General features: G+C 43.9%; 1 protein-coding gene across 1 annotated transcript in view; it reads right to left on the bottom strand.

The window, feature by feature from the left end:
- Nucleotides 1-16,022: 16,022 nt before the first annotated feature.
- IFNAR1 (interferon alpha and beta receptor subunit 1) overlaps nucleotides 16,023-26,667 on the bottom strand; it is a 29,185-nt gene continuing 18,540 nt past the window's right edge. Inside the window, exons 7-11 of the mRNA XM_040228341.1 lie at nucleotides 24,328-24,527; nucleotides 24,064-24,221; nucleotides 21,610-21,760; nucleotides 20,970-21,115; nucleotides 16,023-19,736 (exon numbers count right to left, since the gene is read on the bottom strand). Coding sequence (XP_040084275.1) covers nucleotides 19,497-19,736; nucleotides 20,970-21,115; nucleotides 21,610-21,760; nucleotides 24,064-24,221; nucleotides 24,328-24,527 — 895 coding nt within the window. The 3' untranslated portion in view covers nucleotides 16,023-19,496. The remainder of the gene's footprint in view (nucleotides 19,737-20,969; nucleotides 21,116-21,609; nucleotides 21,761-24,063; nucleotides 24,222-24,327; nucleotides 24,528-26,667) is intronic.

Genomic DNA, 26,667 nt, shown 5'->3' with positions numbered 1-26,667 from the left:
TCGGGAGGCTCTGCGGAAAAAACCCTCCTTGAAGGTTGTTCTTGTTGGCCGAATTCCATCCCTCGAGGTATAGGACTGAGGACTTGCACCTTATTTCCATGCTGAATGTCAGCCAGTGGCTACAGGCCACCTGAATTCCCAGCCTTGGGGTTCCCACCCTTTAGCAGCAGTGTGTCAAATCTTAATGCTTCAGATTTCTGACTTCCTCTTCTGTGATGAACCAGAGAAAAGGCTCAGCTTTTTAAAGGGTTCCTAAGTCATGGCCATCAGGATAATCTCCCTCTCCCAAAGTCAGCTGTGTTCTATACTCTAACTTGTTAATCATGAGTGTAAAACCCATTATACTCACAGCCCTGGGGATCATGCAGGATGTTTATACCAGGTGTGGGGATCTTGGGCACCCTCTTTGAATTCCGTCAAAGGTGTTTCCTCTTGTAGAATCAGCTCCCTTAGATGAAGGTTAGTTAGCTTGTTGCTGTTGTTCAGTTGATCAGTCATGTCCGATTCTTTGTGACCCCATGGACTGCAGCACACCAGGCTTCCCTGTCCTTCCCTATCTCCAGGAGTTTGCTCAATTTCATGTTCGTTGAGAATCAGTGATGCTATCGAATCATCTTATTCGCTGCTGCCCTCTTCTCCTTTGCCTTCAGTCTTTCCCAGAATCAAGGTCTTTTCCAATGAGTCATCAGGTGGTGTTGGGTCAGCTTCAGCTTCAGTCCTTCCAGTGAATATTCAGGGTTGACTTCCTTTAGGATTGACTGGTTTGATCTTCTTGTTGTCTGAGGGACTCTCAAGAACTTCTCCAGTACCACAGATTAAAGGCATCAATTCTTCAGCTCTCAGCCTTCTTTATGGTTCAATTCACAACTGTACATGACTACAGGAAAAACCACAGCTTTGACATACGGACTTCTGTTGGCAAAGTGATGTCTTTGCTTTTTAATATGCTTTTTAATATTTCCTTCCAAGGAGCAAGCATGTTTTAATTTCACGGCTGTAATCACCATCCACAGAGATTTTGGAGCCCAAGAAAACAAAATCTGTCGCTGCTTCTACCTTTTCCCCTTCTATTTGCCAAGAAGTAATGGGGCTGGTAATTAACTTATATGTAGAGTACATCGTGAGACATGCACAAGCTGGAATCAAGATTGCCGGGAGAAATATCAATAACCTCAGATATGCAGATGACACCACCCTTATGGCAGAAAGTGAAGAGGAACTAAAGAGCCTTTTGATGAAACTGAAAGAGGAGAGTGAAAAAGTTGGCTTAAAGCTCAACATTCAGAAAACGAAGATCATGGCATCCGGTCCCATCACTTCATGGGAAATAGATGGGGAAACAGTGGAAACAGGGGCTGACTTTAGTTTGGGGGGCTCCAAAATCACTGCAGATGGTGATTGCAGACATAAAATTAAAAGACGCTTATTCCTTGGAAGGAAAGTTATGACCAACCTAGATAGCATATTCAAAAGCAGAGACATTACTTTGCCAACAAAGGTCCGTCTAGTCAAGGCTATGCCAGTGGTCATGTATGGATGTGAGAGTTGGACTATAAAGGAAGCTGAGCACCAAAGAATTGATGCTTTTGAACTGTGGTGTTGGAGAAGACTCTTGAGAGTCCCTGGGACTGCAAGGAGATACAACCAGTCCATCCTAAAAGAAATCAGTCCTGAATATTCATTGGAAGGATTGATGCTGAAGCTGAAACTCCAACACTTTGGCCACCTGATGCGAAGAGCTGACTCATTGGAAAAGACCCTGGATGCTGGGAAAGATTAAAGGCTGGAGAAAGAGGGGACGACAGAGGATGAGATGGTTGGATGGCATCACTGACTCAATGGACATGAGTTTGAGTGAACTCCAGAAGTTGGTGATGGACAGGGAGGCCTGGTGTGCTGCAGTCCATGGGGTTGCAAAGAGTCGGACATGACTGAGGGACTGAACTGAACTGACTGAATAGGACTGGATATGATGATCTTCGTTTTCTGAATGTTGAGCTTTAAGCCAGCTTTTTCACTCTCCCCTTTCACCTTCACCAAGAGGCTCTTTAGTTCTTCTTCACTTTCTGCCATAAGGGTGGTGTCATTTGCATATCTGAAATTGTTGATATTTCTCCTGGCAATCTTGATTCCAGATTGTGATTCATCCAGCCCAGCATTTTGCATGATGTACTCTGGAGGACAGGAAAGCCTGGTGTGCTGCAGTCCATGGGGTCGCAAAGAGCTGGACCTGAGTTAATGACTGAATACCAACAACAACGCTGCATATACGTTAAATACACAAGGAGACAGTATACAACCTTGTCGTACTCCTTTCCCAATTTGGAACCAGTCTGTTGTTCCATGTAAGATTCTAACTGTTGCTTCTTGACCTGTGTACACATTTCTCAAGAGACAGGTCAGGTGGTCTGGTATTCTCGTCTCTTGAAGAATTTTCCAAAATTTGTTCTGATTCACACAGTCAAAGGCTGTCCCATAGTTAATAAAGCAGAAGTAGATGCTTTTCTGGGATTCTCTTGCTTTTTCAATGATTCAATGAATGTTGGTAATTTGATCTCTGGTTCCTCTGCCTTTTCTAAACCTAACGTGTACATCTGGAAGTTCTTAGTTCACATACTGTTGAAGACTAACTTGAAGGATTTTTAGCATAACCTTACTAGCATGTGAAATGAGCGCAATTGTCTGGTCGTCTGAACATTCTTTGACGCTGCCCTTTTTTGGGATTCGAATGAAAACTTATATTTTCCAGTCCTGTGGCCACTGCTGAGTTTTCCAAATTTGCTGGCATGTTGAGTGCAGCACTTTAACCCATCTTTCAAAATTTGAAATAGCTCAGATGAATTCCATCACCTCCAGTAGCTTTTTTTGTAGTGATGCTTCCTAAGGATCATTTGACTTCACACTCCAGGATATTTAGCTTAGGTGAGTGACCACACCATCGTGGTTATCCAGGTCATTAAGACCTTTTTTGTACAGTTCTTCTGTATATTCTTGCCACCTCTTTTTAATTTCTTTTGCTTCTATTAGGTCCACACCATTTCTCTCCTTTATTTTGCCCATCCTTGCATGAAAATTTCCCTTGATATTTCCAATTTTCTAGAAGAGAAAATCTTTCCCATTCTATTGCTTTCCTCTACTTTTTTGCATTGTGCATTGAAGAAGGCCTTCTTATCTCTTCTTGCTAGTCTCTGAAAGTCTGCATTCAGTTGGGTATATCTTTCCCTTTCTCCCTTGCTTTTTGATTTTCTTCTTTTCTCAGCTATTTGTAAGGCCTCCTCAGACAACTGCTTTGCCTTCTTGCATTTCTTTCCCTTGGAGATGGTTTTGATCACCACCTCCTGTACAATGTTATGAACCTCCACACATATTTCTTCAGGCACTCTGTCTGTCAGATCTAATCCCTTAAATCTGTTTGTCATTTCCACTGTATAATCATAAGGGATTTGATTTAGGTCATACCTGAATGGTCTAGTGGTTTTCCCTACTTTCCTCAATTTAAGTCTGAATTTGGCAATAAGGAGCTGATGATCTGAGCCACAGTCAGCTCCTGGTCTTGTTTTTGCTGATTGTATAGTTTCTCTGTCTTCAGCTGCAAAGAATATAATCAGTCTGTTTTTGGTGTTGACCATCTGGTGATGTCCATGTGTAGAGTTGTCTCTTGTGTTGTTGGAAGAGGGTGTTTGCTATGGCCAATGTGTTCTCTTGATAAAACTCTGTTAGCCTTTGCCCTGCTTAATTTTATACTCCAAGGTCAAACTTGCCTGTTACTCCAGGTATCTCTTGACTTCCTACTTTTGCATTCCAGTCCCCTATGGTGAAAATGACATCTTCTTTTGGTGTTAGTTCCAGAAGTTCTTGTAGGTCATCATAGAATCATTCAATTTCATCTTCTTTGGCATTAGAGGTTGGGGCATAGATTTGGATTACTGTGATATTGAATGATTTGCCTTGGAAATGAACTGAGCTCATTCTGTCATTTTTGAGATTGCATGCAAGAACTGCATTTTTTTGTTGACTACGAGGGCTACTCCATTTCTTCTAAGAGATTCTTGCCCACAGTAGTAGATACAATGGTCTTCTTAATTAAATTCACCCATACCAGTCCATTTTAGCTTACTGATTCTTAAAATGTTGATGTTCACTCTTGCCATTTCCTGCTTGACCATGTCCAATTTATCTTGATTCATGGACCTAATATTCCTGGTTCCTGTGCAATATTGTTCTTTACAGCATCAGACTTTACTTTCATCACCAGACACATCCAGTTAGGTGTCATTTCCGCTTCATTCTTTCTGGAGTTGTTAGTAATCGCCCTCTGCTCTTCCCCAGTAGCTTATTGTACACCTTCTGACTCTGGGGCTTGTCTTCTGGTGACATATCTTTTTGCTTTTTCCTACTGTTCATGGGGTTCTTGCAGGAAGGATACTGGAGTGGTATACCACATGACTTCATCAGTAAACATTTCAGTCTTATTTCATCTACAAACATTTTAGCATGTCTTTGAAATACTAGAAACCATGATCTCATCCAAATTGCATTAATAATTCATATTATAAGAATGCAGTTAGTGCTAATTTTTAAAAACCACAATTATCTTTATTATTTTTAAAAATGTTAAAAAAAAAACAAACTGCTCTCTAGTTGCAGTGTGGGAGCTTCTCATTGTAGTGGCTTCTCTTGTTGCATAGTCCTGGCTCTAGGGCAAGCAGGCTTCAGTAATTCCAGCATGCAGGCTCAGTTGTAGCTCACAGGCTTAGCTGTGGCATGTGGGATCTTCCCAGACCAAGGATTGAACCGGTGTCCCTTGCATTGCATGGCAGATTCTTAACCACCGGAATACCAGGGAAGCCCCCAGTTTTAAAATTGTCTCATAAATGTCATGACTCCCTCTTCCTCTCCCCCTATTTCTCTCAAGTTTGCTTGTTTAAATCAAAATTGAGAATAGATGAACTCTTTTTTCTGATGAACTTGATTTTTAATGAAACTAGACCATTTGTCTTGGAGACTTGCTTAGAGTCTGGAGTTTGCTAATTGCATCGGTATGTAGGATTTTTCTTTGTCCCCCGTACTTCCTGTAAGTTGGTAATTGGCTCCAAGGCTTGATCAGATGAGGATTTCTTTTTTGGGGTAGACTACTCTGTCAGGCTTCAGCAATACGTGAACCGTGAACTTCCAGATGTGCAAGCTGGTTTTAGAAAAGGTAGAGGAACCAGAGATCAAATTGCCAACATCTGCTGGATCATTGAAAAAGCAAGAGAGTTCCAGAAAAACATCTATTTCTGCTTTATTGACTATGCCAAAGCCTTTGACTGTGTGGATCACAATAAACTGTGGAAGATTCTGAAAGAGATGGGAATACCAGACCACCTGACCTGCCTCTTGAGAAATCTGTATGCAGGTCAGGAAGCAACAGTTAGAACTGGACATGGAACAACAAACTGGTTCCAAATAGGAAAAGGAGTACGTCAAGGCTGTATATTGTCCCCCTGCTTATTTAACTGCTATGCAGAGTACATCATGAGAAACGCTGGGCTGGAAGAAGTACAAGCTGGAATCCAGATTGCCGGGAGAAATATCAATAACCTCAGATATGCAGATGTCACCACCCTTATGGCAGAAAGTGAAGAGAAACTAAAAAGCCTCTTGATGAAAGTGAAAGAGGAGAGTGAAAAAGTTGGCTTAAAGCTCAACATTCAGAAAATGAAGATCATGGCATCTGGTCCCATCACTTCATAGGATATAGATGGGGAAACAACAGTGGAAACAATGTCAGACTTTATCTTTTTGGGCTCCAAAATCACTGCAGATGGTGACTGCAGCCATGAAATTAAAAGATGCTTACTCTTTGGAAGGAAAGTTATGACCAACCTAGATAGTATATTGAAAAGCAGAGACATTACTTTGCCAACAAAAGTCCGTCTAGTCAAGGCTATGGTTTTTCAGTGGTCATGTATGGATGTGAGAGTTGGACTGTGAAGAAGGCTGAGCGCCGAAGAATTGATGCTTTTTCACTGTGGTGTTGGAGAAGACTCTTGAGAGTCCCTTGGACTGCAAGGAGATCCAACCAGTCCATTCTGAAGAAGATCAGCCCTGGGATTTCTTTGGAAGGAATGATGCTGACGCTGAAACTCCAGTACTTTGGCCACCTCATGCGAAGAGTTGACTCATTGGAAAAGACTCTGATGCTGGGAGAAGGGGACGACCAAGGATGAGATGGCTGGATGGCATCACGGACTCGATGGACGTGAGTCTGAGTGAACTCCGGGAGCTGGTGATGGACAGGGAGGCCTGGCGTGCTGCGATTCATGGGGTCGCAAAGTCGGACACGACTGAGTGACTGAACTGACTGAACTGAACTCTGTCAGGAGGTGCACCCTACATAAATGCGTTTTCTGTATCCATCCACTCATCACTGGGCGTTTGGGTTGCTTGCATGCCTTAGTTGTTGTAAATAATGCTGTGATGAACATGGATGTGCTATCCTCTCTCCAAGACCACGCTTTCAGCTCTTTTGGGTACATACACAGAAGGGGGATTACTGGATCCTATGGGAGTTCTAGTTTTAATATTTTGAGGAACATCTGTATGATTTCCATAGCAGCCGCACCGTTCACGTTCCCAAGTCCAGTGCACAGAGTCCCAGTCTCTCCACGTTCTCACCAGTGTGTCTGTTCTCTTTGATGACGGTCACCCTCATGGCTGTGCAGCGACACCACACTGTGGTATGACTGGCATTGCCCTGAGGGCTGGTGACGCTGCACATCTCTCGTGTCCTTATGGTCACTCGCACATCTTTGCTTGAGAAATATCTCATCCTTTGTCCCTTTCTAAATGTTTTGTTGTTGTTGTTGAGTTGTAGGAGTTCCTTACGTGTTCTGGACACTCACCCCTTAACAGATATGTGATTTGCAAATAGTTTCTTTTCATGGGTTGCCTGCCACTCCGTTGATTTTCTCCTTTGATATGCAGCCATTTTTGAGTTTTATGTCACCTGTGTTGTCTATTTTTCTTTTGGTTGCTTGTGTTTTTGGTGTCATATCCAAAACATAACACTGACAAATTCAGTGTCATAAAGCTCTTCTCTTATGTTTTCTTCTTGAAGTTTTACAGTTAGGTCTTACAATTAGGCCTTTAATACATTTTCAGTTAATAGATGGTATAAGGTAAGTGTCCAACTTCATTTTTTTGCTTGTGGATATAAAGTTTTCCCAAGGCTGTCCTTTCAAAAGGCCCCATTGTGTGGTCTTGGTACCCTTCTCACAGTTTATTGGAGGACCAGTTTAGTTCAGTTCAGTTGCTCAGTTATGTCTGACTGTTTGCAGCCCTATGGACTGCAGCATATCAGGCCTCCCTGTCCATCACCAACTCCTGGAGTTTACCCAAACTCAGGTCCACTGAGTTGGTGATGCCATTCAACCATTTCATCCTCTGTTGTATCCTTCTCCTGCCTTCAATCTTTCCCAGCATCAGGGTTTTTTCCAGTGAGTCGGTTCTTTGAATCAGGTGGCCAAAGTATTGGAGGATATGTACCATAAAAGTTTTTAGTGAGTTCAGTTGACGAAGAAGGAAGGAGTGATGCCAGCCTCTGTCCGCACGTTGCACTCTATGCTCAAACTGAAACTGGTACCACTGTGGTCTGGCCTCTCCCTGAGGGGGATAGGGCAGGAGAAGCTACAGTGTTGGTATCTGTCTTGGGTAACAGCTCTGACGGTTCTGTACCACTCCATCCTCAGTAGCTTGTTCAAAAGGTGAAAGAGATGAGTCAGAGGCAACTCAGCCAGGAGGGGTGCAGGAGGGGCCAAGCTGTCTCCTTTCAAGTCCAACTCAGCTCTGAAGCAGGGTCCACTTCTTCCCATCCTCCCCAAGGGTATTTCTACAGATGTGGGGCTTCCTTCTCAATGATTCATTTGCTGCGAAGTCCTAGTTATTAAAAGACAAAGGTGGTTGTAGTAGAGGAGGTGGTGGCTATGGATCTCTACTCAATTGCTTTATTTTATTTAGCAGAATCAAAACCCAGACCATTTCTGGGTCAGGTCATAGTGACCAGCGTAAGATTCTTACTTTTCCTTTCCTTCTCTCGTTGTTTAAGAGGAGATATTTACAAATAGAAGAACTTCAAGAAGCTCCCTGCGTAACCACACTTTGCCTGACTATCCTCTGAGGGCAACACCACCTAAGGATTCCCATGGAGCCCTTTGGAAAGGATTGTGCATGTTCAGTCACTAAGTCATGTCCCACTCTTTGTGACTTCATGGACTCTAGCCCACCAGTTTCCTCTGTCCATGGGATTTTCCAGGCAAGAATATTGGAGTGGATTGCATTTCTTTCTGCAGGGATCTTCCTGACCCAGGGTTCAAACCTGAGTCTCCTGCATTAGCAGGCAGATTCTTTACCACTGAGCTACCTCTAAGGGCATACCATTTAAGAAGAGTTTTAAGCCAGTGTTTTTCAGATTGCAGGTTCAGTTCAGTTCAGTTCAGTCGCTCAGTCATGTCTGACTCTTTGCGACCCCATGAATCGCAGCACGCCAGGCCTCCCTGTCCATCACCAACTCCTGGAGTTCACTCAGACTCACATCCATCGAGTCCGTGATGCCATCCAGCCATCTCATCCTCTGTCGTCCCCTTCTCCTCCTGCCCCCAATCCCTCCCAGCATCAGAGTCTTTTCCAATGAGTCAACTCTTCGCATGAGGTGGCCAAAGTACTGGAGTTTCAGCGTCAGCATCATTCCTTCCAAAGAAATCCCAGGGCTGATCTCCTTCAGAATGGACTGGTTGGATCTCCTTGCAGTCCCAGGGACCCTCAAGAGTCTTCTCCAACACCACAGTTCAAAAGCATCAATTCTTCGGTGCTCAGCTTTCTTCACAGTCCAACTCTCACATCCACACGTGACCACTGGAAAAACCATAGCCTTGACTAGACGGACCTTTGTTGGCAAAGTAATGTCTCTGCTTTTGAATATACTATCTAGGTTGGTCATAACTTTTCTTCCAAGGAGTAAGCGTCTTTTAATTTCATGGCTGCAGTCACCATCTGCAGTGATTTTGGAGCCCAAAAAAAATAAAGTCTGACACTGTTTCCACTGTTTCCCTGTCTATTTTCCATGAAGTGATGGGACCAGATTGCAGGTAGGATATACTAACTCTCTTCCAGAAATTTAAGAATTTGTTTGCACTTTGGTGGTAATCTTTAAAAAACTAATACAAGCATATTCTGACATCATCAGAATGAACATCAGAATGTGTTTGTGTTTAGGGTCTCCTTAAGATGTGCTGGGCTTCCCTGGTGGCTCAGATGGTAAAGAATCTGCCTGCAGTGCAGGAGACCAGGGCTCCACCCCGGTCTGGTACAATCCCCTGGAGAACAGCTACCCACTCCAGTATCCCTACCTAGAGAATTCCATGGGTGGAGGAACCTGGCAGGCTACATTCCATTAGATATACCAGCACTATTCTGATAATTTCCAGATAATGGGACCTAAAGAGAAACAGACTTAATACATTCTATTCCAGCCGAATGTGAAAATGAAAGTCTCTCAGTCGTGTCCATGTCTCTTTGAGACCTCCTGATCTATACAGTCCGTGGAATTCTCCAGGCCAGTATACTGGAGTGGGGAGCCTTTCCCTTCTCCAGGGGATCTTCCCAACCCAGGGATCGAATCCAGGTCTCCTGCATTGCAGGTGGACTCTTTACCAGCTGAGCTACCAGGGAATCCCCAGCCAAGTGTAGTCAAATTGTATTAACCATGTATTGCATAAGCAGAGAGTCATCATAGTTTCATCATAAAAAAGCAAGGGCTAAATTGGTTAGTTACAACTAATAATCCAAGGGAGACAAACCATGCTGAACTCAGAAGAACCTTCCTTCTGACCAGATTCTTTCTGTCAGTGGCAATTTAATTTCATCAAAGTAACATTATTCTAAATATTGAATTACTGATTTTGCTTCAATATTATCATCTTGTAGTTTTGATTGTGCCTGCGCTAAGTTGCTGCAGTCATGTCTGACTCTGTGTGACCCCATGGACTGTAGCCCTCCAGGCTCCTCTGTCCATGTGATTTTTCAGGCAAGAATACAGGAGTGGGTTACTATTTCCTCCTCCAGAGGATCTTGACAACCCAGGGATCGAACCTACATCTCTTATGTCTCCTACATTAGCTGGTGGATTCTTTACCACTGTGCCACCTGGGAAGCCCTCTGTAGTTTTGATTAGAAGTCATTTTAAAATTTGATTTAGTTTTGTGGTTGTATGAGAGCTACAAATTGGAGATTATATTTGGTTTTATTTATCTTTTATTTTATCCATTAATTTCTAAACTTTCTGACTGCACGGCATGAGGGATCTTAGCTCCCCAACCACTTGCAGTGGGAGTGCAGAGTCTTAACCGTTGGACCCGCCAGGGAAGACCCTACATTTGGTTTTAAATTCACATGTATTTAAGGAATGTTATAATTTGAAAACTGTCAATTTTGGGAGATGCTGAAGAATCCAGTTATCATCCAGCTTCCCACAAAGAAAAGCTCAAATCAACGCGGATTCACTGCTGAATTTTACAAAACATTAAAAAAAATTGACATAATTCTTCATAAGCTCTTCCAAAAAATAGAAGAGAGGGAAATCTTTCCTAGCTCATTCCATGAGACCAAAACCTGATACCAAAACTGGACAATGGCATCAGAAGAAAGTTACAAATCAATATCCTTTACGAGTATAAATGCAAAAATCCTCAACGGAATACTAGCAACTGAATTCAGCAATATGTAGAAAGGATTATACACCAAGATCAAGTGAGAATTACTCCAGAACTTCAGGTTGGTTTAACATACAAAAACCAACCAATGTGATGTCATCTTAATAGTATAAGGGGGGAAAATGATCTCATTAGACATAGAAAAAGCCTGTGACAAAAGTCTAACATTTGTTCATGATAAAAACAGAAAGGAAACGAGGAATAGAAGGGAACTTCCTCAATCTAATAAAAGACATCTCCAACCCAGCCCCAGCTAACATCTTAGTTAATGGTGAAAGACTGAAAGCTTTATCACCAAGCTTAGGAACAGCACACTCTCTATTTAACATTGTATTAGAGGTTCTAGTTGAGGCAGTTAGGCAAGAAAAACAAAAGGCATCTGGATTAGAAAGGAAGAAGTAAAACTGTATCTATTTACAGATGACATAATCTTGTATCTAGATTCCTTCTAAGGTATTCACCATGAAAACACCTGTATGAGATAATAAACAAATTCAGTGATATTGCAGGATACAGGGGATTCCCAGGTCATGCAGTGGTAAAGAATTCACTTGCCAATGCAGCAGATGCAAGAGACATGGGTTAGATCCCTGGGTCGGGAAGATCCCCTAGAGTAGAAAATGGCAACCCTTTCCAATATTCTTCCTTGGAAAACTTCATGGACAGAGGAGCGGCCGTGGGGTCGCAGAGTCAGATGTGACTGAGTGACTGAGCACGCACACACACACAGAGGTTACAAGATAAATGTAAAACTAATTTTGTTTCTGTATACTAGCAATGAAGAATTTCATATTTAAATTAGGAAAATAATTCCATTTACTTCAAAGCATCAAAAAGAATAAAACAATTAGGAATAAACCAAAGAAGTACAAGGCTATCACACTGAAAACTAAAAGAGATTGAAAGAGATTGAAAGAAGACTAAATATACGGAAAGCTACCCATATTCATGGAGTGGAAGACTTAATCTTGCCAATATGGCACTATTCCCCTCACTTGGTCTAGAGACTCAGTTCAGTTTCTGTCCAATCTGGCTGGTTCTTTTGTAGAAATTGAAATGCTGATCCTAAAATTTATTCTTTTTTGTCCTGTGCTCTGTAGGATATTTAGCAGCGTCTCTAGGCTCTACCTTGAGAGTCCTTTGACCTTACTCTTGAGAGTCTGTTGGACTGCTAGATCAAACCAGTCCATGCTAAAGGAAGTCAACCCTGAACATCCATTGGAAGGACTGAAGCGGAAGCTGAAGCTCTGATCCTCTGGCTACCTGATGCGAAGAGCTGACTTATTGGAAAAGACCCTGATGTTGGGAATGATTGAAGGCAGGAGAGGAAGAGGGGAAGACAGAGGATGAGATGGTTGGATGGCATCACCGACTCAGTGGACAAGAGTTTGAGTAGGCTCCGGGGAGTAGTGATGGACAGGGAGGCCTGGCGTGCTGCGGTCCACGGGGTCACAGAGCATCAGGCATGACTGAGCGACTGAACAGCAAGTGGTTTCTACTTGCTTGATGCCAATTCTCATCAACTCTTGGGTAAAATGGGCTTTGGAAACTAGAGATTTGGAATTTCCCTCAGGCCTGGAAGCATTATATGCCAAGGAGGTGTGGGGAGGCACCAGTATCATCTGCTACAGTTAACCCCTGTAGCACTCGGGGGGGCTTCCCAGGTAGCACTAGCGGTAACAGGATCTGCTTGGCAGAGCAGGAGACACGGAAAACAAGGGTTCGATCCCTGGACCGGGAAGGTCCCCTGGAGAAGGAAATGGCAACCCACTCCAGTATTTTTGCCTGAAAAACTCCATGGACAGAGGAGTCTGGCAGGGTGCAGTCCATGGGGTTGCGAAGAGTCGGACATGGCTGAGCACACACATAGCACTCAGAACCATTTTTGTCCTACATTAACTCACTTCATGCGGTACTGGTTCTTCCAGGTGATGGCTGGTCACGGTTGAAAAAGAATTTAAAAAATCATCATGATAGAGAGATTAGGGGGACAGCTATATTTCCTGTTTCTTAATATGGTCTTAAGGCCATATTAGACACTCATCTTCTCCCTCCTCTTCCACCCATTTGAGATTCTCCTCACTCCTCCCTGGTGGCTCAGACAGTAAAGCATCTGTCTACAATGCAGGAGACCTGGGTTTGATCCCTGGGTTGGGAAGATTCCCTGGAGAAGGAAATGGCAACCCACTCCAGTACTCTTGCCTGGAAAATCCCATGGGCGGAGGAGCCTGGTGTCCATGGGGTCGCAGAGTCGGACACGACTGAGTGACTTCACTTCACTTCATGCTTGGTGAGCAATCTTTTTCCTCTTTTTTTGGCCACACCATGCCACCTGCAGAACTTCCATGACTGGGGATGGAATGTTCCCCCTGCAATGGAAGGGCAGGAATTGTAGCCTCCAGAGTTATTTCAACTGGACCACCAGGAGAGCCCTCTTCTTGCACTTCTGGTCTGGGCTGCTCACCAGGGGCGGGGGTGACCCAGACTGTGCCCCCATAACTGGGGCCTTACCAGGCTGTCATGGTAATTATCCACTCCCAGTCATGACTTGACGTGGAAGCATGAAGACGTGCCCCAGGGAATTCCCTGTGTTTTGCAAACACTCCTTCTTACCTCATTATGTAGATGTAACTGTATCTCCTCATAATAATTGGAGATGAATTACTCTGGCCTACAGCACTTCCCTTTTCCATCTTCTGGTTTATTGGCACGTTGCTTAGTTGCCAAGTTGTGTCTGACTCTTTGTGACCCCATGGACTGTAGCCCGCCAGGCTCCTCTGTCCATGGGATTCCCCAGACAAGAATACTGGAGTGTGTTGCCATTTCCTTCTCCAGGGGATCTTCCCAACTCAGGGATTGAACCCACGTCTTCCGCATCACAGGTGGATTCTTTATTGCTGAGCCACCAGGGAAGCCCCTATTGGCATGAGGAGGTCAGAATAACCAGGTTTTAGCTACATAGTGGAGTCCTATATCCTTTTGCAAAACACCTCATCCCCCATCAGGAGACTGAGACTTCTAGTCCAGCCAAACTTGAAGTGCAGATTCTTCAGGGGGACCCTACGAGTGGTGATGAGAGATGCCACTAGACACCCATCCCTTGGTCCCCAGAACTTTGGGGCTTCTACCAATTGGAATCCAGCACCCCCATCCCTCAGTATTCACCTACCAACTGGTGCCTTCGTTGTGCTATCTCAGGCCCTTCTAGGTGATGTTCTATACAGCAGGATCACTGGACCCCACGGTTGTGCCCATTTTGACATAAGATGGAGCCCTTGGTTTTGCGGCACGTATCGGGATTCAGTCAGAGGAGCAGAGCCGTTGTGAGTGACATAGTGACTAGGTATTCTTTTCCTTTTTTTTGGCATGTTATGTGGCCTTTGGGACCGTAGTTCCCCGACCAGCCCTGGAAGCGGAGTCTTAACTGCTGGACTGCCAGGGAAGTCCCTCAAAAGTTTTTTTTTTTTAAATAAAAATTCATAATCATCTCTTTCCATAAGTAAAATGCCAGAGTATTCAAAGCATTGTATAGCAACAAAAAAATTTTAGTAATGTCCCACGCACTATTTGAAACACACTTATACTAAACAATTATTCAGTTTATGAATTATTCATTATTCAATGAAATGAAAACTCAGTTTCACTGGGTGTCCTGTGTTTTTGTTAAATGTAGCAACCCTAAACGGTATAGTCTTCAGATACATACCACTTTCTTCATGTTTCCTCATGATACAACCATTTAGGAACCTGTTTTGAAAATACCAGCTAGTTGTGAACATAAAGAGGGTGACTTGTCTTCCCCTAGTGGCGAATCCAGTCAAGTGGTAATTCAAGGTCGCACTTAATCACTTTAACTGAACACTTACTGTCAGCTGCAAAGTGTGAAAAAAAAAAGGTCCTTGCATTTACAGAGCTTGCCACCTAGAGAAGGGGATGTATTTTGGGGGATGCTATAAAATCTCTCCTCAGGCAGTGTCTCTGACAGACATGAAGGGACAGGTGGGCACAAAGGTGTCTTCCATGTATGCACATGGTGGAGGTCTCCCAGGAAGATTTCAGACCGGATGGTGCCCCTTTATTCTGAAACACTCAGAATCATCTTTTTTTTTTGGCTGCCTCACACAGCATGAGGGATCTTAGTTCCCTGACCAGGGATTGAACCTGGGCCCACAGCTGTGAAAAGTTCGGAGTCCTAACCACTGGACCACCAGGAAATTCTTCATGTCTTTTTAAAAGTTAAATTCCAGAGGATTAAAGCATGATAACATCTGGATCAGACAGTGGTACACAAAAAGGCACGTTGCTATTTTATCATACATTTAAGGCCTAAATCCAGTCTTTTGGAAAAATGGTCCATCTTTCTAATGGAGAGATAGGAAAATGTTTTCTTCTTATTCAGTCATTCACTTTCCCCTCTGCTCCTTCTGATGGATCCAGGAAATTTGGGGAAGTAGGACCGTGGAGGGATTGGCAAGTCACTGTGAGGAGAAATGTTTATTGAGTAACTTTTCTTTGACTATGCCACACAGATCTTTCCCAACCAGGGATTGAACCCCTGCCCCCAGAGCTTGAAGTCTTAAACACTGGACCACCAGGGAAGAGAGAAATGTTTAATTTAAAAGTGCTACTGAGAGATGTAATTTTTCCATTTTTTCCCTCTTCCCAAGACCTTTTTATAAGCCAGAATATTGACTCCGCCTGCTTTTTCACTGTTGGTCAACTACCAACCGTGAGCTACCATGCAGAAGAAAAAAAAACTGGATGTTACCGGTATTTGTCATTAGTGTTAAGTAACAGGGGCGTCTCTTGTGCATCAGAGATGAATTATTAGAGATGAAATTATTAACATTCACTTCCCTGTACATTTTGGGAAAATATTTGAGGACGCTTACTAAAAACACATGAGGATTCTCACTTTGAATGTCAACTTCAGATCAATTTACATGCGGGACTGGGGAGTCTCCTTCAAGAGCGTATCCGGAGAAGAAACGTTGGCCAAAGGGAACAGCATACTTTGAGGGGGCAGGGTCTGCATTATGACTGCAGACTCACTGGCTGGAGGCTGTGCCCGGCCAAGTCTAAACACAAGGTTGTGGAAAAAAAAGCAAAGACTGTGTGAGAGCTCCCCGCCCGGGGTGGACCCTTCAGGACACCAACGCCGGGCGCGGCCCACCCGGCACGGGAGCAGCCCCTCTGCTGCGAACACCTCACGGAGGCAGCAGCCACAGCACCTGTGATGCTCACGTTCCATCAGTTCAAGCAAAACCACCATGGAATCCAAGACTCAGTGTTTATTACAGAAATGGTTAAAAATGTTTAAAAAAGAATGGCAGTGGGCATTAAGACAAAGCACACACGAAATAAGATACAAACACTGGCAACACTGGCTGTGTTTTCATAGAAACACTGGAAATATGGCCGTGTCCTTCTGTATCTCAGTAAGACATACAAACGGAAACACCCACTTGGTTCAAATTCTAGGTTTCCCTCACTTGACAATTATTTCCTACGCACTTTTTCTGCGCGAGGCACCACACTCTGGTAGGTACTGGGGATACAGTGCCAAGTGTATATTCCTGAGCTCACAGAGCTTCTGGTCCCCTGGGAGGGGCAGACAGACACCAGCTGAAACGAACACAAACGTGTCAGGTAGTACAAGGGTTACAGGGATGGGGAGGAGGTAGGAAAACCTTCTGAACACTTCCAAATTCTTAGGAGCAATCTGAGGCTGCTTTGAAGGTAGGTTTGGGGAAAAGATGTTATACAAACTATATATATATATACACACACACACATATATATACACTTAAAAAATTTATTTGACAGTGCCGAGTCTTAGTTGTGGCATGCAGAATCTAGTTTCCCTAACCAGGGATCAAACCCGGGGCCCCTGCATTGGGAGCTCAGGGTCTTAGCCACTGGACCACCAAGAAGTCCCTAAATATATATTTTTGAAATAACTTTATATGTTGCAAATTTCTGGTCAAGATTTTAAAGCTCGTAGTTCTAGAGCAGCATTTACCCTTTTCTAATTAGAACCTATGCTAAGTGTTTATGGGTGTACCAGTGGCAGTCGGAGAAGGCGATGGCGCCCCACTCCAGTCCTCTTGCCTGGAAAATCCCATGGGCAGAGGAGCCTGGTGGGCTGCAGTCCACAGGGTCGCTAAGTCGGACATGACTGAGCAACTTCACTTTCACGCACTGGAGAAGGAAACGACAACCCACTCCAGTGTTCTTGCCTGGAGAACCCCGGGGACGGGGGAGCCTGGTGGGCTGCCGTCTGTGGGGTCGCACAGAGTCGGACACGACTGAAGCGACTTAGCAGCAGCAGCACAGTAGCCAGCGTCGTGTGTGTACATGTGTTTACAGACCCATGTCACTATGTATATATTAATCTGTATTACATATGAATACATGATTTCCAGCTGTAATGACACAAATCTTCCACATAAATGCTGATTATATCCACCCTCTCCAAGAGCTATCAGTATCACATATCTGAGGGAGTTTATTGCTGCTCTCAAGTATATAGTATTTGCAAGCAAACTATTTTTTTGGAAAAAAATACTTAGCATCTGACAAGTAAGCACATCTTGATTAAGCTACATGTGGACCACAATGAAGAATGGGATGGAACTGCATTTTCAGGTCTGCAAGATGCAGCAGAACAGAGGAGTTTTTGTTTGAGGCCGCTCAGATGTTTGTTCATTGAAAACCACAGGGGATCCTAAACCCCAAAGACACACACACTCCCACACCCAGGGACCTAGCGGCTTCAGCAGCGTCTCTGCCTTTTAATGCCCTAGTTTTCCCTCTGCCACGTCCCACAAAGGCACTGTTCCCAGACGGAAGCAGCGTTTTTCCTGTGGAAAATCCCAGGCCCGAGTGCAGGGCAGGCCGGCTGCCCTGACCCAGCGCGGAAGCCGGCGAGGGCAGGGTCCTCTTGACAGTGACAAGTTCCCACAGATGGATGGGGCCTTTCCAGCGAAGGGCCAGTCCTGATCTGCTTTAAACCAAAGGCCTCTGGTCAGTGGATCAGAGGTGTGTTTGGGTCCCTGGAAGGATTCTGCAGCAGAGAACTGCCCTGGTGGGGGGCCCCTGACCATGTACTCCCCAAGGGGCTGGATGGTGGCCCAGAGGAGCACGAGGTGCTCTGGAGAGGACAGGCGGGGCACCACGGCCCTTCCCAGTGCGGCTGCTTTCAACCTCTTCTTCCGCCCAGAAGACCCCGCGGACCACTCTAAACGAGCCCGGCTGGACTAGATGAGCTGGGTGGTGCCATCTCTCTTCCCTCTCAGTCCCGCTGCAACGCCTGAAGCTGAGAACTTGGCCTCAGAGGTAGCCAGAATTCTTACACTTCCTTTCTCTGCAGGAGCTCCATGAATAAGCCAAAATAGCAAAATCATTTAAACATAAGCTACAGATGCCTTTGAGAGGTTTTACATAATTTTAAAAACTTAGGTTTCCTTCCTAGTTCATTTCCTCCCACACTCTGATGATAAATAACTTGCATTTCCTTGAGTGCATGCAGGCTGAGCAGAAGCGATACCTGAATATTGCCCCACAGTGGACAGAAGCCGGCTTGCTGTTAAGAAGTGACACAGATGAGCCATGAAAACAAATGCCACCCCTCAGGATGTTAGTTATCAGAAGTTGACGATGCACATTATTCTTAGTTTTCACTAAAGCCACCTGCTTCTTTCCCACTGACTCACTCTACTTACTGTTTCTCAGTAGCATTTTCTGATCCCAAGGCTTTACATACACTGTCACTAATGTGACACACTCCCATATCTTAAGAGATAACAGTAACTTCTCTACTCAGACTGTTTCCCATTTCTCTGTAATTTTAGGGATTATGCCTTCTAATCAGAAGCTATTGTCCTAATGTTCTGAAACAGGAAGGCTTAATGTACATATAGTAAAAGATGACACGGTTTTAATCCTAAACTGTGGAAGGGACGGGTAACTGTCATGTAGAGGCCAATGTAACTGGTACGTGTGTGTGCACACTCAGTTGCTTCAGTGTCCGACTCTGTAACCCCCTGGACTGTAGCCCGCCAGGCTCCTCCATCTATGGGATTTTCCAGGCATGAATACTGGAGTGGGTTGCCATGCCCTCCTCTAGAGGATCTTCCTGACCCAAGGACTGAAACCACATCTCTTGCAACTGGTATAAATGTGACTGGTATAAACAGAGAGAATCCTCCTGAAAATCTATAAGGACCACGTTTCTGGCATGTGCAGCTGTTTTCCAGAGTAAGCTACTTTTTCAGAAAATCAACTGATGGTGGTATTCAGGTTCTTCTTTGAACAAGACCAAATGTTCTAAATATCTCCTGAAAAATAGTGAACTGTAATGCTGCAAGGGAGACGAACGAACAATACACAGCGACAGCACCAGCTGACGGGAACACAAGCACCCCCAAACCACACAACAGCACAGGGGTGCTTATGGTAGCATGAGGGAGTCAGAGGGTATCTTCTGGACTTAACGCCTCTCATCCGAGGCAGGTCCAATGACAGGCCTTTCAAGACTTGACACATAGCAAAGGATGCAGAAAACTTCCTGAAATTCATTTTAAATAGTGAAGTGCTTGCCTGTATTTTTAGGACCTGCGATCTGAAGATGCTTTTTCTTCCCCGACATGGGCAATCTTCTTTTGAGAGTTACTAAGAAGAGCAAAAAGCCCAGGCTCCCATTCTGACTCTTTCAAGACTCAATGTTTCAGGGGTCATTCCTGGTCACACACTGTCCTGCTGCAGAAACTCTTCACTTATTTTGCTTCCACTGTTTTCACCTTCATTCGAATAGTTTCCTGAATCTTGACTAGCCTGGGAATTGTACTCTTCATGAGCTTCATCAATTTCATTAGTCTCTTCTATTTCAGTAATAATGCTTGCATTTTCAATTATAAAACATATTTCCGTTTGTTCCTCAGAAGTGGAAAGGAGTAGATTCCTTAGTGGCTGATCAGAGAAATACTAATTCAAAAGGGAAAGAACAGAAATAGATTATTTAAAAGAACAAAAAGTGATTTCCGAGTTCCAAGAAGCTTCAGTTTCTTAAATCCTTTATCTAGAAATCCTATCTTTTGACATGCATATTAAAAAGCGAGCCAAGAGCATATCCACTGCACTATCGTGCTCAGAAAAAAACCACCACCAGTGAGGTCACGTACATCTCAGTAGTGTTTTGGGGAAATGATCCAAACAGTCTCTAAGAAAACTCCACTGTGCTGTGAGGGGTAGGGGGTGGAAGGGCGTGGTGGGTAAGGAAGGAATGGGAGGGCACTGGGATTGGGGACATTTTATTGTGAAATAATAAAAATGTTGGTACCCAATCCGAAAACATCCAGAAGGAGCACAAGGGAGAAGTTAACTTTTTCCCAGTTCCGCTAAAAGTAACTTGCTAGTCTTAAAGTTCTTTAAGTAACAGCTCTCAACAGAAGAGCACATAGAAACGACACTAGAAAACTCAGGGATAAGAGGGTGAAACAGCTCACGCGGACAGAGTGCTGGCGCAGCGGAGGGTCTTTCTGGTCTCCCGCCCTCGCTCCTCACAGTTCTACGGGATGGCGCTGCTGGTGCTGCTTTATAGCTACGGGCACTTGTGCAACTGCTCTCAACTGAGCTGCGCACATTCACAGCCAGTCAGTGAAATACACTACAGCCCGTCGTGAGCCACCTTCTGGCCTCTAGCTCCACAGCCTGAGAACCTGAAGCAAGGCAGGCATCGTGGGAGCCACTCCAAGTGCAGACGCCACCCCCGGACAGCGTCCACGCTGACGGTCATCACGTCGTGCTTCCACTAACTATGCCAGCCACATGGACGTGCCAGCCAAAACACCAAGGTGCTGCGAGAGGAAAAGCTTGTTTCTCTATCTCGTTTTCCGTGATTTCATCTACAGAATAAAGTTTTTGCACTGGCAACAATGTTTTAACCTTTCTGGGAATACAGGTGGTAAAACAAGTGCCACAGCAGCCAAACTGCCAGAAAAACATGGGATTAAGGACACATTCTTCTATTCCATGTTACATTCTATTACATGACTGCTTCTGAAGTCAGTTTTCTAAAACTCTGAAGGAAAAAACCCAGGTCAGTCTGTATTATTTTTTGAATATCAGGAACACATCTATATTCTGTTGCAATCAAATATATTTCCCTTTTATTTTCAGAAAAATCCAGCTAGCTGTTGACCAAGAAAAGTTACCTACCTCTTCAACAGAGGAAGGAGGTTTACTTGATGGAAAGAACACATATTTGATACATCTCAAGAAGACTCTCACAACATAAATGACCACAGGAATAGAAAACAATGCAGTGCAAATTCCAGCTATAAGCCAGGTTTTGGAAGTGTTTCCTAAAAAGAAATAAATGGTGTTTAGCATCAATATAGGTTTTGACACACAAATATATTAAGACTGCTGACAGTTTGTGTGAAAGAAATACAGCCATGTGAAAGGAAATTTACATTGTTAAATAATACCAATAACATAAAAAATTCACAACTAAGGGATTTCCACATGATAATTATATCAAAGATTATATAAAAAATAAAAGTCTCATTAAATTCTAAGAGTAATAAAAGAAATTAATTATGTGGGTATGCAAGAAATATAAAGCATGCAAAAACCATTGAACTAAGCTGAGTATTAAAAATATTTTCTAAAACTCAGTGTAAAGTTTTGTGAAGGTCAGTGTAAAGGTCTGATTTTGACTTAAATATTCCATTAAGAAAATATTCTCTATATTTTTGTGGCAAAACACAAATATTTTACAGTTTTCAACGAACTGGTTATTTTTTGTTAAATCTGGCGACATTAAAAAAGGAAAAGTATAATGAAAGCTCCTGACCTGGTTTTGTTGTCTCACACACAGTACCACTAAAACTGCTCCCTCTGTTCCGCCTGTCACTTTCAATGAGTGCTCTGGCTTTGACACAATACACAGTCAGCGGTTTCAAGTTCGGAAAGGTAAAATCGGTTCTTTTCTCTACAACTTTTCTCTATAAAAAAAATAAGTAAATCATTGATAAAATTTAGAACCCCAAGAAATCATAGAGGGAATATCTGTTTTCTGAATTCCTTAAATATTCATTCTAAGATTAGCCTCTCCCAAACACTTGGTATATTTTAAGAAATATTAATTTATTTTGGACAACACATCATTACCAAACTCAAAAGTGAAACATGCTCCTGCCAAAAGAATACCATATAGTCCTAAGACAACTCGAAGTTATTTTATCAGTACATACCGATTTGGCTGAATTACCATCGTGTTACCTCTGGTTAGTGGCAGAACAATTAAGTGCAGGGGGCGGGGTCTGGTCTCAAACTGCCTGTATCAAGATGTTACTTATAGCTATGTAGCCTTAAGCAAGTTATTTAATTTCCCTGGGCCCTGTTTCCAGATCTGTAAAGTGAGGACAATTACTACTCCTATTTGTATTAGTCAGCTAGCTATTGCTATTGTTTTGTTACTGTGGTGTAACAAAACAGAGCAAGTACAGCAAAATAACACTGCAATGCTGTGTAACAAAACAGCCTGTGGCTCAAAACATATTTTTCTTTTTTTTTAAAAGAATTAAACTTTTTATTTTGTATTGGTGTACAGCCAATTCACAGTGCTCTGAGAGTTTCAGGTGGACAGCAGAGGGACTCAGCCACGCATATACATGTACACAGAACTTATTTGTTTTTGTTGCTCGTGAGCGGATTGTGAGCGAGTTGTGAGAGGGTCGGCGGGGGGAGCTCTCTGAGGCTGTGGGTCACGTTCAGGTGTGCTCTACAGCCTCCCATCCACCTTGGCCCACAGGCCACGTGGAGCTTGCTTTCCTCTTGGCAAATGGGAGAAGCGCAAGAGCCAAGCCAAACCCCACAGGTGCACTTAAGGCCTCAGTCATACCACATCCACTCACGTTTCACTGCCTACGGCCCAGCATCAGCGAAGCAGTAATGGATACTCCACCCCAAGTATTTTCTGAAGAGTAATTTAATCGATCCAACTGTCTGGCAGGGTTGTTTGGAAGACCAATTGAGACAATTCATGTAAAATGCTTAGCCCCGGCACCCAATACACAATGAGTATCCAATAAATATGAGCTGTTATTATGACTGTGATTACTGATGTCTTACCCAGCATAAGACAGGATGGCAAACAAAGGTTATTGAATCTCTATTTGTCAGGCAATACAGTAGGTATTTCCATAAACACTACCTCCTTTTAAACCTTAAAAACATCTGTTCAAAAAAAAATTAAGTTGCTATGACTCCCGCCACTTTAGAGAAGAGGAAACGAGTTTCAGTGGTTAAGCACCTTGCCTAAGCTTACACCATTTGGTAGTCTGCGACACAAATTTAGGTTTTCCAAATCTAGGGAGGACTTAGGACTAACCACAATACTCAACAGGGCTAAACTGTGCAGAGTCTTCAGATAGTTAAAATCAAAGTATCCAAATTACTGGACTTTTCTTAGATTTTCAACAGAAAATGAAGTTACAAAATTCATCAACTTAACTGTAGCAGATTTTTAAAGGCTGATTCCCTGAAGGTAATTCCACAGGGAAAAGTGATCTAGGAATAATGTGGACCATCTGATGTGCATTAGCCTGTCAGTGGTTTCTGAATTTTAGGGTCACAAACCATGATCACAGCTAAGAGTCTTTTGTCCCCTAAAAGCCAGTCTTTGTCCTCGTGGAGGTGTCCCGATGTCTGGCACTACAGGGAGGTAGTCTGGGTTGTCACACCGGGAAGGGAGGGCTACCAGCACCTAGTGAGCAGTGGGGAGGGGCATTACCAGCCATCCTATAATGCACAAGGCAGCTCCTGCAACTAACCGTCCAACCCAAATGTCAGCAGTGTTGAGAAACTCTGGTTCATAACTCCCTGAGGATCATGATAAAAGCTCCTGAGCTCTACCCTCAGAGGTTCTAACTGAGTACAAATGAACCCAGGATCTGAGGTTTACAAACTAGCTGGGGGCATTTTCCTGGTGGTCCAGTGGTTAGCACCTCGTGCTTCCACTGCAGGGCAGGTGAGTTCCCCTCCCTTATCAGGGAACTGCATGCCACTTGGCGAGGCCAAGAAATTCCCCCAAACCAACAGCAACTAACTGGGGGCCCAGATGCAGCTGACCGTAACTGTTACCAAGTAAAACATGAAACGACAATTTCTTCCTATGGAAAATATCTGAGTTAATCATATAGCCTAAAAGTTTAAAAATTTCCCAGCAATTTTAACTTCAAGCTTTGCTTACCCAAATCATAGTCATAACTCTAAGTTATAAACCTATACTACACAGTCTTTTTACCTCAGCATTTGAAGTGTTTTCCCAAAAAATTACTTCATAAACTAGTGGGTAGAGCTGATTCACAGACGTGTTTTCAGACCCTTCTGAAGCACCGACACTGACAAGGAATGAATCATCAGTGATGGATTTCATGCTGATGACTGGAGGAAATATGATAGCTAGGAAAAAAATGTGTAAAGACACAAAGTCCAAATTAGACTACAAAACAATCGTAAGAAGTCAGAATTGGAGAATCCCAAAGTAAAACAAAAACTATAGGCTTACTTTTTACTTCAGTATTAAATTCCTTCTCTTCAGACCAAAAAGAGGTACCATTTCCATTAGATGCTCGTACACGGACATAGTAAATTCCCCTTGAGAAAATATCTCGAGGAAAGACACAGCGGGTAGTTGTGACATTTTCACAGTTCGGTATTTGTTTCCATTTGTTTGAATGTTTCCCAGGAATCTTTTTTAAAAAAGCACTTTAAGACAAAAAGATATTTTTCATTCCAAACACATTAGTTCAGTAAACATGTACTGAGCACCTGTAATAGGCCAGACATTCTGTTAGGGGCCAAAGTTACAGAGGTAAACGGTCCTCACCCTCGAGAAACTCACAGGACAGTGGAAAAGATGGGTTCACAAAAGAAAACCAAAGACCTTGCTCAAGCGTGCGATGAAGTAGTGTGAAGGGTTGGCTCATGCTGGTGCACAAAAACAACTGCTAAATTTTCAGGAATGCTACCAGCTAGCTGGTAAATGCAGCCACTGTTAAAAGTTACATAAACTTACAAATAAATGTGTTGTATTAAAAACTAAAGTGATAAAAAATGTAAAACTCATCTTCTCCTAACTGTTTTCCCTACATTTTATCTATGCTCAATGCTATTTACATCTATCGTGTCTGAACAGTGGAATATGGTGGAGGGCTTACTGTGCCTCTTCCCAACTCCATGTCCAGTGGACAGACATGCTGCTGGGAGCCTGAAAGTGGCCACAGCAGGATTGCTGCTGCTGCTAAGTCACTTCAGTCACGTCCAATTCTGTGCGACCCCATAGATGGGAGCCCACCAGGCTCCCCCGTCCCTGGGATTCTCCAGGCAAGAACACTGGACTGGGTTGCCATTTCCTTCCCCAATGCATGAAAGTGAAAAGTGAAACGCAAGTCGCTCAGTCATGTCCGACTCTTAGCGACCCCATGGACTGCAGCCCACCAGGCCCCTCCGTCCATGGGATTTCCAGGCAAGAGTACTGGAGTGGGGTGCCATTGCCTTCTCCACAGCAGGATTGTGTTATAAAACCTGGCAAACACTAAAGTAAAGCTTTTCTCTTCTGGAAGGCCAGCTGCTAGATGTGTACCCGCATACCCATGGGTCAGTGCTAAGACACATACCAGGGTTCTGAGAGCGAGTCTGAACAGGCAGAGCACGTCTGGATAGATTAACGGACTGCTCTGAGACCAACGGCCCCAAGCCTGTCAGTTCAAGCCCAGAACCACGGCAGCCTGCGAGTGGGCTCCCTTGTCTTTAGTCCCCTGCACCACACACCATGTGGCCATCGTCACGCTCCTTGGACACAGGCCTCATGTTACCTATCGCTCAACATCAGACTACCAGTGGCCCCCGAATGCCTGTAGCAGAGTCTAAGGCGAAGCCTGACTTCACTCCTTCCTGTTAAGTCAAGGCTCCCTCTCGCTGCTCTCCGAGGCCCAGGGTTCTGCTGTTCTTGAAGCAGGCCTTCCCCTCTTGTAGGCAAAATTCCAAACCCCCAAGATTCCTACCCTCTGGTGCATGAGCCTGACACCATCCCCTCCCCCTGAGTGTGGGCAGGCAGAATCCATGAACTTTTGATTAGGTTACATTACTTGAAAGGTGAAGGGATTTTACAAATGAAATCAAGGTCCCAAGCCAGTGGACTTTGAGTTATCACATGAAAGCCTATCCTGGTTGGGCCTGACCTAATCAGATGAGCGTTTAAAGGAGGGTCTAGGGGGCAGAGATTGTCTCTATTGACGGCCTCTGAGGCAGCACGCCACCATGCGTTCTATAGCTGCCAGAAATGGATTCTACCAACCATCACGTGAGCTTAGGAGACACCACGAGACAGCCTGGATGAGACAGCAGACTCGGCTGACACTGACTGCAGCCTTGGGAGACCCCGAGCAGAGGACCCCGCTAAACCACACCTGAATTCTTGACCCGAAGTTACTGAGAGATAATAAGCCATGTTTTTTAAGCTGCTGCATTTGTGCTAGTTTACTACAGAGCAAAGGGAAATGGATACCTCCTCGTTACCCTGATTTGATTTTGTCGCTTCATATCCGAGCTTTCCCATGTGTGTGTAGCCCCAGCCTGGAATGCTGTCTCTCGTCACTGAAAAACCTCCTTCACGAAACCTCTCCTTCGAAATGGCTTCTGCGGACTCTCGGGTCCTGCACTCACCTCTACATTTCTGACCTCTGCAACCTTTGTTGTCTGTGCTCCACACAAGAATGCATTTATTATCCAGAGCTGTTGTTGCTTCAAAACTCACACCGAAGGGTGGAGAGGAATCAACTGCAGCAGCACTGACTTCCCTTCTCCCTCATCTTTTCTCTGTCTTTCTAGTCTCTTTCTTCTCCCT

This window comes from Oryx dammah, unplaced genomic scaffold, assembly GCF_014754425.2.
Source record: "Oryx dammah isolate SB20612 unplaced genomic scaffold, SCBI_Odam_1.1 HiC_scaffold_2, whole genome shotgun sequence".
NCBI classification, from domain to species: domain Eukaryota; kingdom Metazoa; phylum Chordata; class Mammalia; order Artiodactyla; family Bovidae; genus Oryx; species Oryx dammah.
The sequence above is the reverse complement of the archived record's forward strand: the minus strand, read 5'-3'. Positions and strand labels throughout refer to the sequence as shown.